At 35.9% G+C, this 15,822-nt stretch overlaps 1 protein-coding gene across 1 annotated transcript in view; it reads left to right on the top strand.

Moving 5' to 3' along the window:
• The first annotated feature begins 240 nt into the window (after positions 1-240).
• Positions 241-15,822, top strand: part of LOC107627163 (uncharacterized) — an 80,350-nt gene continuing 64,768 nt past the window's right edge. The window contains exons 1-2 of the mRNA XM_088505817.1: positions 241-475; positions 600-604. Of these exons, the coding sequence (XP_088361943.1) occupies positions 241-475; positions 600-604 (240 nt within the window). The remainder of the gene's footprint in view (positions 476-599; positions 605-15,822) is intronic.

Here is a 15,822-nt window from a genome sequence, read left to right on the forward strand (position 1 = left end):
ATGGAGATGATTTTGGTTGATGAATCTGTGAGTTATAGTGGTCTAAATCTATTAAAATTTTTTGGCTGTTTATTTTTTGTATTTAAATGTGTTTCTCCTTGCCTTTTTTATATCGAGGTCTAAAATTTTGTTTCATTTAAATTTGTTTTTCTCTGTATTCGATTTGTCATTTATCGGATTTTTAGTATAATTTATGTTAATTGGAAGGGGTGGAAGATACAAGCTATTGTTCAGAAGACTATGATTTACAGGTTCAAACAACTTCTCTTCGAGGGTCGAGTATATGTAATGAAGCTCTTCTCTGTTGTGCCAAACCAAGGATCTTATAGGGCCACTAGGCATCAGTTTAAGTTGATTTTTCAATTCAGGACCATTGTTAGGGATGCTATCTGCGATTTTATTCCAAAATCTGCTCTTACAATCTCTCCATTCACTGAACTTTTGGAAACCAAAGAGGATTCCAATTTCTTAGTTGGTATGTTGTGCTATTTGCTCATACTTTTTTTGTCTGGAATGATTGCAGTCTTGTTTCTTTGTGATTTGTAGAATGTTGCTTTGTTGTCATTATTTCCTTATAGTTTTTTTAATATATATTTCAGATGTGGTGGTGATGAGCGGATAATTTATACGCTTTTTGGCATTATTTTTAGGTAGTTTTTAGTATGTTTCAGTTAATTTTTATTATATTTTTATTCAAAAATCACATTTCTTGACTTTACTATGATTTTGTGTGTTTTTCTGTGATTTCAGGTATTTTCTGGTGGAAATTGAGGGACCTGAGCAAAAATCTGATTCAGAGGCTGAAAAAAGGACTGCAGATGCTCTTGGATTCTGACCTCCCTGTACTCGAAGTGGATTTTCTGGAGCTACAGAAGCCCAATTGGCACACTCTCAATTGCGTTGGAAAGTAGATATCCTGGGCTTTCCAGCAATATATAATAGTTTATACTTTACCCGAGTTTTGATAACGCAAACTGGCGTTTAAACGCCAACTTTCTACCCTATTCTGGCGTTAAACGCCAGAACTAGCAAAAAAGCTGAAGTTAAATGCCCAAACTGGCACAAAAGCTGGCATTTAACTCCAAGAAAAGTCTCTACATGTGAAAGCTTCAATGCTCAGACCAAGCACACACCAAGTGGGCCTGGAAGTGGATTTCTACATCATTTACTCATTTTTGTAAACCCTAGGCTACTAGTTCATTATAAATAGGACCTCTTACTATTGTATTTTTGTCTTGGTCATTCTGGTTCCCCCTATAGGGCCGAAGCCAATGAACACCATTATCACTTATGTATTTTCAACGGTGGAGTTTCTATACCCATAGAAAAAGGTGTGGAGCTCTGCTGTTCCTCATGAATTAATGCAAAGTACTATTGTTTTTCTATTCAATTCAAGCTTATTCTTATTCCAAGATATTCACTCGCACTTTAACCTGATCAATGTGATGATCCGTGACACTCATCACCATTCTCACCTATGAACGCGTGCCTGACAACCACTTCTGTTCTATTTGCAATAGCTTGAGTGTATATATCTTAGCCTCCTAGTTCACTACACATGGTTGCCTCTCCTGAAAACAGAACCCTTCATTCCGTGAGATCAGAGTCTTTGTGGTTTAAGCTAGAATTGATTGGCGGTCATTCTTGAGATCCGGAAAGTCTAAACCTTGTCTGTGGTATTCCGAGTAGGATCTGGGATGGGATGACTGTGACGAGCTGCAAACTCGCGAGTGTTGGGTGTAGTGACAGACGTAAAAGGATCAATGTATCCTATTCCAACATGAGTGAGAACCGACAGATGATTAGCCGTGCGGTGACAGTGCATTTGGACCATTTTCACTGAGAGGACGGACGGTAGCCATTGACAACGGTGATCCCCCAACATACAGCTTGCCATGGAAAGGAGTATGAATGATTGGATGAAGGCAATAGGAAAGCAGAGGTTCAGAAGGAACAAAGCATCTTCATACGCTTATCTGAAACCACTACCAATGAATTACATAAGTACCTCTATCTTTATTTTACGTTTATTTATCTTTTAATTATCTAAACTCCATAACCATTTGAATCCGCCTGACTGAGATTTACAAGATGACCATAGCTTGCTTCAAGCCGACAATCTCCGTGGGATCGACCCTTACTCACGTAAGGTATTACTTGGATGACCCAGTACACTTGCTGGTCAACTACACGGAGTTGTGTGAAAAGTGTGCGATCACGATTTTGTGTACCATATTTTTGGCGCTGTTGCCGGGGATTATTCGAGTTTGGACAACTGACGGTTCATCTTGTCACTACAAGAAAATGAAATATTTGTAACAAAAAATTTGTATCAAATTTAAAATTGTTACAAATTATGATTTTTTTGTAACAATAATTAGTTATTGTTACAAAATAAGAATATTTTGTAACAACAAAAAAAATTGTTACAAAACATTTCAATATTTTGTAACAACGTGATTCTTTTTGTTACAAATTATGTTGGCTTTCGTATCGAATCGTTGTTTTGTTGCAAATTGTTATAATGTTTTGTAACAAAAGATTATATTGTTGCAAAAATTTAAAATATTTTGTAACAAGAAGTTAATTTGTCACAAAATACAGTATTTTTGTAACAAGTTATTTATTTGTCACAAAATTCAAAGATTTTATAATTAATAAAATTTTTGTTTCAACATATTAAAAGTAAGATTTCGAATTTTTAAAAATTAACATAATGAGTTATTAATGATTTATTATATTTATTTAAGATTTTATATTTAAAAATTTATTTTACTAAAAATATTTAAGTTAAATTAATGATACTTTGAGTTTAAAAATATTTTAAAAATTAAATAATAAATTATTTATAATTTATTATATTTATTCAAAATAAATTTTTAGATATTTTTATATTAAACGGGATATTTTTTATTTATAATTTAAAATGTTAATATTTTAAAAAATATAAAAATTTTATATAATTTAATTTAAATATTTAAAATTTTTGAATTCAATACTTTAATTTTTATAAATAAAAAAATTTAATTTGATTATCTCTAATTTTATCTTAATTAATATTTATTTAAAAAAATTTATAAATTAATAACAAAATAATAGTTTAAAAATAATTAATTTAATTTTCTCTAATTCTTAAAATTAGTGTATTTATTTAAAAATACTTTGAGATTTTATAGTTAAATAATATTTTTATATAATTATTATTAAATTAAAATTAATTTTTTAATTACTATACTACCCCCATTTTTATTAAAAATACTTAAATTATCTAAACATTAACCCTAATACAACTCTCTCTCACTCCACCCCCTAAACCTAGCCGCCAACCCCCCTTCCCAAAACACATTTCCCCAGCGAAAAGGAAAGTAAGAGAAAGGGAAACAGAAATAGGGGAAACTGGAAAAGAGAAAGAAGAGAAGGAGAGGGGGAAGGAGGGGAGGACGACGCCGGCGGACATCACTGTCGCTGTGCCGTCGTGTCACACCCAGAGGAGAGAAGGCGCCGTCGGGCAAGTGCCAAGGAGAGAGAGAGAGAGAGCGTCGTGCCTGTCGCGAGCCTGCTGTTAGAGGAGTCGTCGTCGCGCCCAGCCATAATCGTCGCTGTTCAAGCCGCCAGACTGCCGCATGCAAGGAGCTTTCCGTTTCGCCGCTGTCTTGCCGAGTCAGGGGAGAGAGCGCCGTTGAGAGATGAGACACTGTAATAGAGAAACCGTGCCGCGAAGGATGAGACCGTTGTCGCCGAGGCTCCGCCACCACCCAACCGTCGTCGCCGAAGCCGTGATGCCGTCTCTGCGCCAGCAGGGAGAAGCAGCCTTTGAGTGTGTAAACCTAATAACCCTTCCTTTTCCATTTTAATATCAAGTTTCTTATTATTTTTAATTTTTGGGGATGAAATTTCTTTTGTGATTTAAAGACCATAACTTTGATTTCTTTTGAACTTTTTGGCTGCAAGCTCTAATTCATGCCATTCTGAAGAATGAGTTTATTACTGATGATGAATAGTGAACATTATTGAAGATTATTAAACTGTTATTATTATGAGTAATGATTTTTTTAGGTTTTTCTGTTATGAGTAATTTAGATTATTTTATTGTACAGTAATTATGGAACTGTTCTTGTTGTTCACATGTTGTATTTTTTTTATTTAATTATGAAATTATTCTTGTTGTGTTTATTCAGTATTGTGTTTATTTAATTATTTAGTGTTGTGTTTAGCTTGATCAGATTTGGCCTAGTGCATCTGTGCGTGTAGGAAGTGAGCTATTATCTTGTTGTCAGAGTTTTTCTTTTTCTTTTGTCCTAACTCTAAAGATGATCTTGAATTTCAAATTTATTATTAAATTACTGGATAAGTAATCAACATATATTATATATTGTTATAATTGTGAGATGATCGATTTTGTTGTCATCACATGTCAAATCTGTCTTATGAAACTTTATAGTATGATTCTGTAAAAATATGAGAAGAATCAAATTTTGTGGTTCATCTTATTCTTATTTCCATTCTCATTTATGTTTCTGTCAACTATCCCACTTTGGCTGCTTTGCACCAAGTGATAAAGAGTTTTTGTTTGAGGGAGGGGGATGATTTACATTATTTGTTTACCTGAAAGGACTTTGATATTGCAAACATGTTGACTTATGTGTTTCTTAGCTTTCTTTTCCTTTATTAAGTGTGCACTATGAAGCTTTGCATCTTGTCCCTATATTATGCTGCTTTATGATAAATAATTGTTACTGAGAATAACATGTTATTTTTCTTTTGATAGTTTGTAATATTATCTTTCACATCTTGTCCCTAATTTATCTACATATTTTTAACTTTGAATAAAGTCTAGTATATATATTTTGTTTTGCATGAAAAACTCAGTACAAGGGAAAAGTTGGCTAGACTTGACATCATTTTGGAAGAGTTTTCAATTTGTGTTTTGTGTGGAGAGGTCATAAAAACTGTCCACTGTCTCTTTTTTCAGATGTAAGATTTCATAGAGTATTTTGGGAGCAGCGTTGAAGGAGAAAAAGTCTGGTGTGGCTATGGTTAGGGAATGCTTTGTCATGTTTTGAAACATGGCTAGAACTAAAAATGCCAAATAAAGTAAAAGAGATATGGTGCTTTGTCTTTTATGCTATAATTTGGTGTTTTGACATGAATCTCACTTTCTTTATATGGAACTTTGTGAGTGTAAAAGCATGAAAAGCATTATTAGAGTTTACATTATGTTATTTTGCATATTTGATCTTGTGTTCATGGTGTCATGGAGCAGACTTTTGTAATGTTATGATTGGATTTATCTATTTTTTTGGGAAAAAAAATGTTGGACTGGGTTTCTTGAGGGATAAATTACTGCAATATGCGGTATATGGGAGTTTATAGGGAGGGGAGTTAAAGGATAGGATATAAGCTTGATACTATATTGAATTTTCTGTTGGTGCAGCATAGATTGAGATTGGGGAAGTACAAGAGAGATTTGCATTCTTTGCAAAAGGAAAGGAAAAACTTGTAGGCTGTGTGGAGCCCTGAAGGCAAATTAATCACCATTCCTGTAAGTTAGTGGAAAAAACTTAGTGAAAAAATTATAATTAGTGTTATATCTTGTTTCTAACTTTTTTGTTTCGGTTTTTCATATTTACAGGAGTGCTGAAATGGTGACCATATGCTACCTTGAGGGCTCAAGAATGTTTTGATGCATAGAGACACTAATCTATGTTAGAACTTTTATGTTTTGGTTGAACTTTTATGTTAGAACTTTTATGTTTTGGTTGAACTAATCAATGTACTCACTAGTTAATGTTATTTTGTTTCAAGCAATTTTAGCTAAAAGGATCTTGTTTGACTTATGTATGTTTTTGCATATTATATACATGTAAACTTGTTTATTAAAATCATTAATATATTAGTTAATTTAAAAAACAATTTAGCAAATTATGCATGTAATTTGTAATAAAAAAAGTTACAAAATAATTAATTTGCTTTCGTAACTAAAGAAAAAAATGTTACAAAATCATGTTACATTTTGTAACAAAATTTTTTGATAGGAAAAAAATTGACTGTCACGAAAAATACCTTCAAAATCAAAATTTGTTATTACTTTTGTAACGGTTTCTGGATTTTTGTATCAGAAAAAAATATTACAAAATATGGTACTGAATTGTAATAATTCCATTTTTCGTTACAAAAACTTTTTGTAACGGGACTTACTGCAATGGACCCTTTTTTTGTTACAAAAAACTTTTGTTTCAAAATTTTGACGTTTTGTAACAATATTTTTTGTTACAAATACGCATTTTTCTTGTAGTGTGTTGCTTAGATTGGATAATTTTATTTTATGTTTAAACTTTTTATTTTTAATTTCAAAAAATTCAAAAAAAAAATTAAATATATTTTTCTTCAAAATTTTTAAATGACTTCTAGAGTTTCATGATGATCTGTTGAAATCTGGCTGGCTGTGAAGCTATGTCTAATCTTTTGGACCGAGGTTTCAACTTATCATCACAAGAGCTTGTTGATTTCTATCAATCTTGCTGTTGAATGTAATGACCTGCTAATGCTTGGCTGGCCATTGGCCATGTCTAGTGTTTTGGACCGAAGCTTTCACTAAAAGCTTGGCTGGTGATGACAAGTCATCTGAACCCATTTTAGCTAGTCTTTTTCTTTAGTTTTCATTAGAATTGTGCACTTTCTTGAGCTACAAGCAAGCTAATTGAGTAGATTTTCATGTTTCCCTTGATTGAACCAACCATATGTGAATTCATGCCATTTCATGAGGTTCTGAGCTATAATTGTTGCATATTGTGGAAGATTGAATACCTCATGATTTTGAGCAAAGCTTTGATTAGTTTGGTTGATCAATGATAGGTGAAGAAGGCTTGGAGAAAGGTTGAAGCAAAGAGGAATGGCTAGAAGTGAAGAATGAAAGTTGAAATTGAACTTGGAGGCTTGAAGTTAGCCCCAACGTTAGCCCCCTAACTTGGAGGCTAACGTTGGGCATGAAGTACTCCCTGGGCTCCCACGTTTGAGCCAACGTTAGCCCCCTAACTTGGAGGCTAACGTTGGCAAGAGAAACTTCATCCCTGGGCCACCAACGTTGGCACTTAAATCACAATGGGGGAGTAGGCAACGTTTGCGCCAACGTTAGCCCCCTAACGTGGAGGCTAACGTTGGCGCCAATCACACCAAGCAAGGCCAACGTTAGGGTCAAAGTTAGACCCCTAACGTTGGCGCCAACGTCCACACCAGAAGGATGTGGTTTGCTGATATGAAAAGTTGGGGTCAAAGTTAGACCCCTAACTTTGGCCCTAACGTTGAAGACCAACGTTGGCTAACTCCATTTCCGGTTCAATTGGTTCACTTCGGTTCTTCTTCAATCTTCAAGAGCAATCAACCAAGGCCTCTTTCAACCCAATTCCACCAAGAACAAAGGCCCAACTCAAGGCTTGAAGATCATTTTGGAAAGTGTATAAATAGGATAGAATTCAATTTGTTTAGAGAGCTTTTTCGGGAGAGTTTTCTTTTAGAGCTTTCCTTTTAGAATTTTCATAAGAGTTTTTGGGAAGCTTTTGTCACTGAGTGAACTTTAATTTCTTGTTTTCATTTGCTTTCAATTTCATTTTACTTTTGTCTTGGATCTTGGATTGGAGAATTGAAGAAATTCTGTTTCAATCTCAATCTTGGATCTCTCTGTTTATTTACTGCTTAATTGAATTTCCGTTTCTGTTACTTACTTCATCTATTCTCTTTGCAATTTACAATTTCCTTGCTATTGTTCTTGTTGGATCTAGGAAGGCATTGAGATCTAGACTTGGTTTTCTAGTCTCTGGGTCCTGAGATCTGAATTTCTCATTTCAATTCCCTGCTTATTGCTTTTTCTGTTCATTTACTTTACTGTTTCAAGATCCGGTTTAATCCCAATTCCCTTTCCCTCTTCTGTTTGATGCAATTTAGTTTTTCCTTGTTTAAATTCTGCAAATCCATTCCCCAATTCCCTTTACATTTCAAGCAATTTATATTCCTTGCACTTTAAGATTCCGCAATTTACATTTCTTGCACTTTAAGTTTCTGCCATTTAATTTCTTGTTCTTTAAGATTCAGCAATTTAATTCCCTGCTTTCTTTAATTTCATGCAATTTACATTCTGCAAGTCACAAATCACTCAACCAACACTTGATTCGCTTGACTAAATCAACCACTAAACTAAAATTGCTCAATCCTTCAATCCTTGTGGGATCGACCTCACTCCCGTGAGTTTTTATTACTTGATGCGACCCGGTGCACTTGCCGGTTAGATTTGTGGTGTTTTGGGAGAGATTCGTTTCTCATCAAAATATCTCATCAAGTTTTTGGCGCCGTTGCCGGGGATTGATTAGATTGACAATGATTAAGTGAGGTGGTAATCTAGATCAAGCACTTTTTCTTTATTTTTCTTTAACCTTTGATTAACCCACTAACTGTTTGAATTTTTGCTTAAGCTAACTAAAACTTCATTCTAGCAGTAGATTGAAGTATCACTGGTTTGTGTGCTCTTATGTTCTGCTTGTATGTCAGGTACACAAAGAGCCATACCCAATTTTCATGAACAAGACGAAAGAACTCTCAGGAGGTTAAGAAGAGCCGAAAGAGGGAAAAGTATTGTTGGAGAAGAAGAATCTGAGGAAGAATACCACGAGATGGAAGGAGATACATCTAATCCAGGAGAAGGAGTTAATAATCCACCACAACAGAGGAGAGTATTGGCTTCCTATACTTTTGCAAATGCTAGACATTGTGGAAGCAGCATTCTCACCCCTAATGTCAATGCAAATAACTTTGAACTGAAGCCACAACTCATCACATTGGTCCAGAATAACTGCTCATTTGGAGGAGGACCATTGGAGGATCCAAATCAACATCTATCTACCTTCTTGAGGATCTGTGACACTGTCAAATCCAATGGTGTGAATCCTGAGACTTACAAGCTTCTGCTGTTCCCGTTCTCATTAAGGGATAAGGCTGCACAATGGCTTGAAACTTTTCCCCAAGCAAGTATCACTAGTTGGGATGACTTGGTGGCTAAATTTCTAGCCAAATTCTATCCACCCCAGAGAGTCATCAGGCTGAAAACTGAGGTGCAGACATTCACACAATTAGATGCTGAATCCTTGTATGAAGCATGGGAGAGGTACAAAGCCTTAATCAGAAAGTGCCCTCCAGAGATGTTCAATGAATGGGATGTGCTGCAAAATTTCTATGAAGGCCTGACATTGAAATCTCAGGAGGCATTAGATCATTCTGCTGGAGGTTCACTACAACTAATGAAAACTGCTGAGGAAGCTCAGAATCTTGTGGACATGGTGGCCAACAATCAATATTTCTTTGCTCATCAAAGAAGCCGCCAACCATCACAAAGAAGAGGAGTAATGGAACTAGACGGAGTGGATTCAATCCTAGCTCAAAACAAGATGATGCAGCAGCAATTTCAACAACAATTTGAGCAAATGGCTAAGAGGATTGACAGTCTCCAAGTTGCAGCAGTCAACACTAGCCAGCCATCAACCACATGGGGTCAGAGTGAAGAGACTCAAGAGGAGCAACAACAAGAACAAGTCCAGTACATGCACAACCAAAATTCTGGGCCAAATGAAGTATATGGTGACACTTACAACCCTTCTTGGAAGAACCACCCAAACCTTAGGTGGGGAGACAATCACAACCAAAATCAACAACCATGGCAGAGAAACTCAAACCAAAACACTTTAAGAAACAACCAAAACCACAACCAGCAGCAAACCAACCAAAACCCCTACAGAAAACCTCAAAACAACTACTCCAACCCCAACCATTACCAATCTAATAACCAACCCACCAACCAAAATGTCTACCATCCACCATCCACATTTCACAACCCACCACAAGCATCACCTGAATCTCACAGACTCACCAACTTGGAAACCTTGATAGACAAAATGTGGAAACACCAAGAAATGACAACCAAGAACCATGAAGCCTCCATGAAGAGCCTAGAGAGGCAAATTGGGCAAATCTCCAAACAGATTTCTGTTGAGAAATCTTCAAGCTCACTGCCAAGTGACACAATCCCAAATTCTAAGGAAGAATGCAAGGCAATACAATTGAGGAGTGGAAAAGTCTTGGTGAAAAATGAAGAAGCAACCAAGAAGCCAAAGGAAAGTGACAAGAAACAAGCTGAAGAAGAGAAAGTCAATGACAAGAAGGAGGCAGCAAGCAAGCCAACTCAGGATCAAGCTCAAGAAAAAGAAGATCAGCCACAAAAATCAAGAAAGGGAAAGGAAGTAATTGAAGAGCCAACTGAGGACCAAAGGCAGGGAAATAACTTCACTCCTCCCTTGCCATATCCTCAAAGGTTTAACAAGGAAACTAAGGACCAACACTTCCCAAAATTTCTTGAAATCTTCAAGAAGTTAGAAATCAATATTCCCTTAACTGAAGCACTTGAGCAAATGCCCCTGTACGCAAAGTTCTTGAAGGAACTTATCAACAAGAAGAGGAGTTGGCAAGTTAATGAAACTGTACTGCTCACTGAGGAATGCAGAGCACTAATCCAGAAGGGACTTCCTCCCAAACTTGAGGACCCTGGGAGTTTCTTTCTACCCTGCGCCATTGGCAGTATGACTATCAAGAAGGCGATGTGTGACTTGGGAGCTAGTATCAATCTGATGCCTGCTTCTCTAGTGAAAAAGTTAGGCATAAAAGAGGTAAAACCGGTACAGATGTCTCTAGAATTGGTGGACAAATCAGTGATATGCCCCAGTGGTATAATTGAGAACCTTCTAGTCAAAGTAGACAGATTCATCTTCCCAGCAGATTTTGTGATCCTGGATTCGAATCAGGATGAGGGCGATTCCATTATACTGGGAAGACCGTTTTTAGCCACTGCTAGGGCCATCATAGACATAGAGCAAGGAGAATTAACCCTCAGGATGCATAATGAAAGTATCACTCTGAGTGTACTACCAGAAACACCGAACAGTAATGAAAAGAAGGATGGTACAGAAACAGACAAGGAGAATCTGCAGTGGAGGGAGGAAATCAACAAGACAAACAACAACTGCCCTCCCAAGCAAGAGATAGACGATACAGCAGGCCAAAAAGAGAAAGAGACTGTGCAAAGTAATGAAGAAGCTCAAGGGAACATTGTAGTATTGGCAACTAAGAAAAGGAATTTCAAAAGGGAGCCTGTTTTCAAAGAAGAAGAATTAACAAAAGGAAGGAAGAAAAACAAAAACAGAATCAAAAAGGGGTGGAAGAACAAAAAAATCCCAACAGAAGGGCTCTTCAAAGGTGACAAAGTGCAGTTAGTCTATCAACAACTGGGAACAGACCAACAGACTAACGATTACTACACTGTGAGCAAAATATTATCACTAGAACATGCTGAGATAGAGCACCAAGGAACAAAGAAGAAGCTCACGATCAGAGGGGACAAGTTGAGGCACTACAGTCATCAACCACCATAAAAGAAAGCTTCAATGTCAAGCTAGTGACAATAAAAGAGCGCTTGTTGGGAGGCAACCCAACCGGAGGTACTTTTCTTTCATAGTTAGTTCAATAAAAAGGTTAAATGAGTAGTATGTATTGCAAGGAGCTAAGTTTGGTGTTTCACACCAAAACATATTAAGGGAGAATGAAGGATTCTAAGTTTGGTGTTCCACCAAAATCTTACTTAAAAGCACATTCTCACTTTCTATATAAAGAGCTACCAGCTCCAAGCAATCTGACAAATCATTTAAGCATTGTCTGTTTCTAGTTTTCAATTTTATTACCTTTAGCGAAGATTTAAGCTTTCACATATGGTTATGGATAAGAAACATGGCAAGAGACTGAGTTTGGTGTTCACACACCAAAGTAAGTTCAAACGCCTACAAGAAAGTCTTGCACACTAACAAATCACATAAGGGCTTGAGAAACAAGCAACTTCCATTAACACTGCAGAAAATCAATCACTCTTATGGGAGGACTACTCACCATTAGCTGAGATGAAAGAAGAAGGAGCCACCAAGAGGTTGTATTGTCATTTAACTCCATCAGTATTGAATTGCTCAAATTTGGAAGTATGAATATGCCCATTTTAACAGAAACTGTTAGTGTAGTATGCATCAATTATGTTTTTGTAGGCTGGTTTTTTATGTGTTGGCTTGTGTGTTCATTTTCACTTAACAAGAAGTATGTGTTGTCCCCTGCATCTTTAAATTTAATAAAAGAACAGTTTGAATGTGAAGTGAAATGGTCTCTGTTAGTTAGAAGTGGAATAAAAGTAAGTGGTGGTGTGTGTGATTGCATTATAACTCACTTTAGTGAATAAAGAGCTAAGATATCTCCTTCTAAGTAGAGAGTGGCCTATTGTCTATGAATCTCAATTGAATAGAATTCCTTGGTTAGAAAGAAAAACAAAAAAAAAGAAAGAAAGAACAAAGAAAGCTAAAAGGTGGCAAAACAAAAGAAAAACAAAAAGAAATAAAGCTGGACACCAATAGCTTGAACTCTGAAATATATGCCTGTGATGTTTTTGTACTAGGATCTGCTTGGATTAGTAAGCTCTTAGGAGTGCCTCAACACTTGGTGACTTGGGTTAACTAACCCGGGATCATCAGCTGAAAATCCACTATCAAGAGCAACCTAACTACAAAGCATTTAGTAGCCCAAAGAGGTGCTGGGCATCAATGTTTTAAGAAGGAATGTGAGCCAAGTGTCTATGGTGAATAATGTGTCAAGTATAAAAAGAAAATGAACTTGCTACACATGACACTCAAATAAAGCTTTTGAATAAAGTAATAGCCAAGGATAAAGGAATAATGAGAGGTCATAGCAGTATGTCACTTGAAACTTGAAGGAAACTTTCTAGGCCTAGGAGTCAATAAGAAGTGAGCATTTGCATATCCACATAAAACCCCATGAACTATCAATAACACTTTGCTAGCATGAACTTCCTCTTCCATTTCATTCTTTCTTCTTAATAAATTTATTTCTTGCTTGGGGACAAGCAAGCTTTAAGTTTGGTGTTGTGATGACAAGTCATCTGAACCCATTTTAGCTAGTCTTTTTCTTTAGTTTTCATTAGAATTGTGCACTTTCTTGAGCTACAAGCAAGCTAATTGAGTAGATTTTCATGTTTCCCTTGATTGAACCAACCATATGTGAATTCATGCCATTTCATGAGGTTCTGAGCTATAATTGTTGCATATTGTGGAAGATTGAATACCTCATGATTTTGAGCAAAGCTTTGATTAGTTTGGTTGATCAATGATAGGTGAAGAAGGCTTGGAGAAAGGTTGAAGCAAAGAGGAATGGCTAGAAGTGAAGAATGAAAGTTGAAATTGAACTTGGAGGCTTGAAGTTAGCCCCAACGTTAGCCCCCTAACTTGGAGGCTAACGTTGGGCATGAAGTACTCCCTGGGCTCCCACGTTTGAGCCAACGTTAGCCCCCTAACTTGGAGGCTAACGTTGGCAAGAGAAACTTCATCCCTGGGCCACCAACGTTGGCACTTAAATCACAATGGGGGAGTAGGCAACGTTTGCGCCAACGTTAGCCCCCTAACGTGGAGGCTAACGTTGGCGCCAATCACACCAAGCAAGGCCAACGTTAGGGTCAAAGTTAGACCCCTAACGTTGGCGCCAACGTCCACACCAGAAGGATGTGGTTTGCTGATATGAAAAGTTGGGGTCAAAGTTAGACCCCTAACTTTGGCCCTAACGTTGAAGACCAACGTTGGCTAACTCCATTTCCGGTTCAATTGGTTCACTTCGGTTCTTCTTCAATCTTCAAGAGCAATCAACCAAGGCCTCTTTCAACCCAATTCCACCAAGAACAAAGGCCCAACTCAAGGCTTGAAGATCATTTTGGAAAGTGTATAAATAGGATAGAATTCAATTTGTTTAGAGAGCTTTTTCGGGAGAGTTTTCTTTTAGAGCTTTCCTTTTAGAATTTTCATAAGAGTTTTTGGGAAGCTTTTGTCACTGAGTGAACTTTAATTTCTTGTTTTCATTTGCTTTCAATTTCATTTTACTTTTGTCTTGGATCTTGGATTGGAGAATTGAAGAAATTCTGTTTCAATCTCAATCTTGGATCTCTCTGTTTATTTACTGCTTAATTGAATTTCCGTTTCTGTTACTTACTTCATCTATTCTCTTTGCAATTTACAATTTCCTTGCTATTGTTCTTGTTGGATCTAGGAAGGCATTGAGATCTAGACTTGGTTTTCTAGTCTCTGGGTCCTGAGATCTGAATTTCTCATTTCAATTCCCTGCTTATTGCTTTTTCTGTTCATTTACTTTACTGTTTCAAGATCCGGTTTAATCCCAATTCCCTTTCCCTCTTCTGTTTGATGCAATTTAGTTTTTCCTTGTTTAAATTCTGCAAATCCATTCCCCAATTCCCTTTACATTTCAAGCAATTTATATTCCTTGCACTTTAAGATTCCGCAATTTACATTTCTTGCACTTTAAGTTTCTGCCATTTAATTTCTTGTTCTTTAAGATTCAGCAATTTAATTCCCTGCTTTCTTTAATTTCATGCAATTTACATTCTGCAAGTCACAAATCACTCAACCAACACTTGATTCGCTTGACTAAATCAACCACTAAACTAAAATTGCTCAATCCTTCAATCCTTGTGGGATCGACCTCACTCCCGTGAGTTTTTATTACTTGATGCGACCCGGTGCACTTGCCGGTTAGATTTGTGGTGTTTTGGGAGAGATTCGTTTCTCATCAAAATATCTCATCAGCTGGCTAGTAAGCTATGTCTAATTCATGGACCGGAGTTTTAGACTAACATTGCATGATTCCTGGAATTCTCATTAAGAATTTTGAATTCCTTATTTTCTTTTTCCAAATAATTTTCGAAAAATACCAAAAAATTTTTAAAATCATAAAAACCAAAAAATTTTTGTGTTTCTTGTTTGAGTCTAGTGTCAATTTCTAAGTTTGGTGTCCTGCGTGTCTCTATTTTCTTGAAAATCTTCAAAAATATATTCCTGATGTTCATCATGTTCTTCAAAGTGTTCTTGATGTTCATCTTGACATTCAAGATGTTCTTGCACGCATTATCTGTTCTGATCTTGATTTTTCATGTTCTATCTTTTTTCGTTGTTTTTCTTTCTCATCATTAAAAATTCAATTTTTTTTTTCAAAATTATGCCTTTTTCAAGTCAATAGTACAGAGAATTGAAGATTCGGAACATACAGCAGAGGAATCACAGAGAAAAAGATGGGCGTTCAAAACGCCCAGTGAAGAAGGAAATGCATTTAAACGCCAGCCAGGGTACCTGGCTGGGCGTTAAATGACCAAAAGGGTAGTATTTTGGGCATTAAACGCCTAGAATGGTATCCATTCTAGGCGTTTAACGCCAGGACAACACAAAGGAGGTAAGTTAGTTTTTAATTCAAATCTTTTTCAAATTTTCAAAATCTTTCAAAATCAAATCTTTTTCAAATCATATCTTTTTCAATCATATCTTTTTCAAAATCAAATCTTTTTCTAATTTTTTTACTATTTTCGAAAATCCTTGCTAACAATTAATGATTTGGTTCAAAAATTTCAAGTTTGTTGCTTCCTTGTTAAGAAAGGTTCAATATTTGAATTTTAGAATCATATCTTTTAAATTTCTTGTTAGCCAAGTCATTAATTTTAAAATTCAAATCTTTTTAAATTGTTTTTCAATCATATCTTCTCAATCACATCTTTTTCAAAATAATTTTCAATCATATCTTTTTGATTGCTAATTTCAAAATCTTTTTCAAAATAACTTAACCACTTTCTCAATTTTAATTTTCGAAAACCATCAACCACTTTTTCGAAAATCTTTTTAATTA

This window comes from Arachis ipaensis, chromosome B2, assembly GCF_059453495.1.
Source record: "Arachis ipaensis isolate K30076 ecotype BB chromosome B2, ASM5945349v1, whole genome shotgun sequence".
Lineage (NCBI taxonomy): Eukaryota > Viridiplantae > Streptophyta > Magnoliopsida > Fabales > Fabaceae > Arachis > Arachis ipaensis.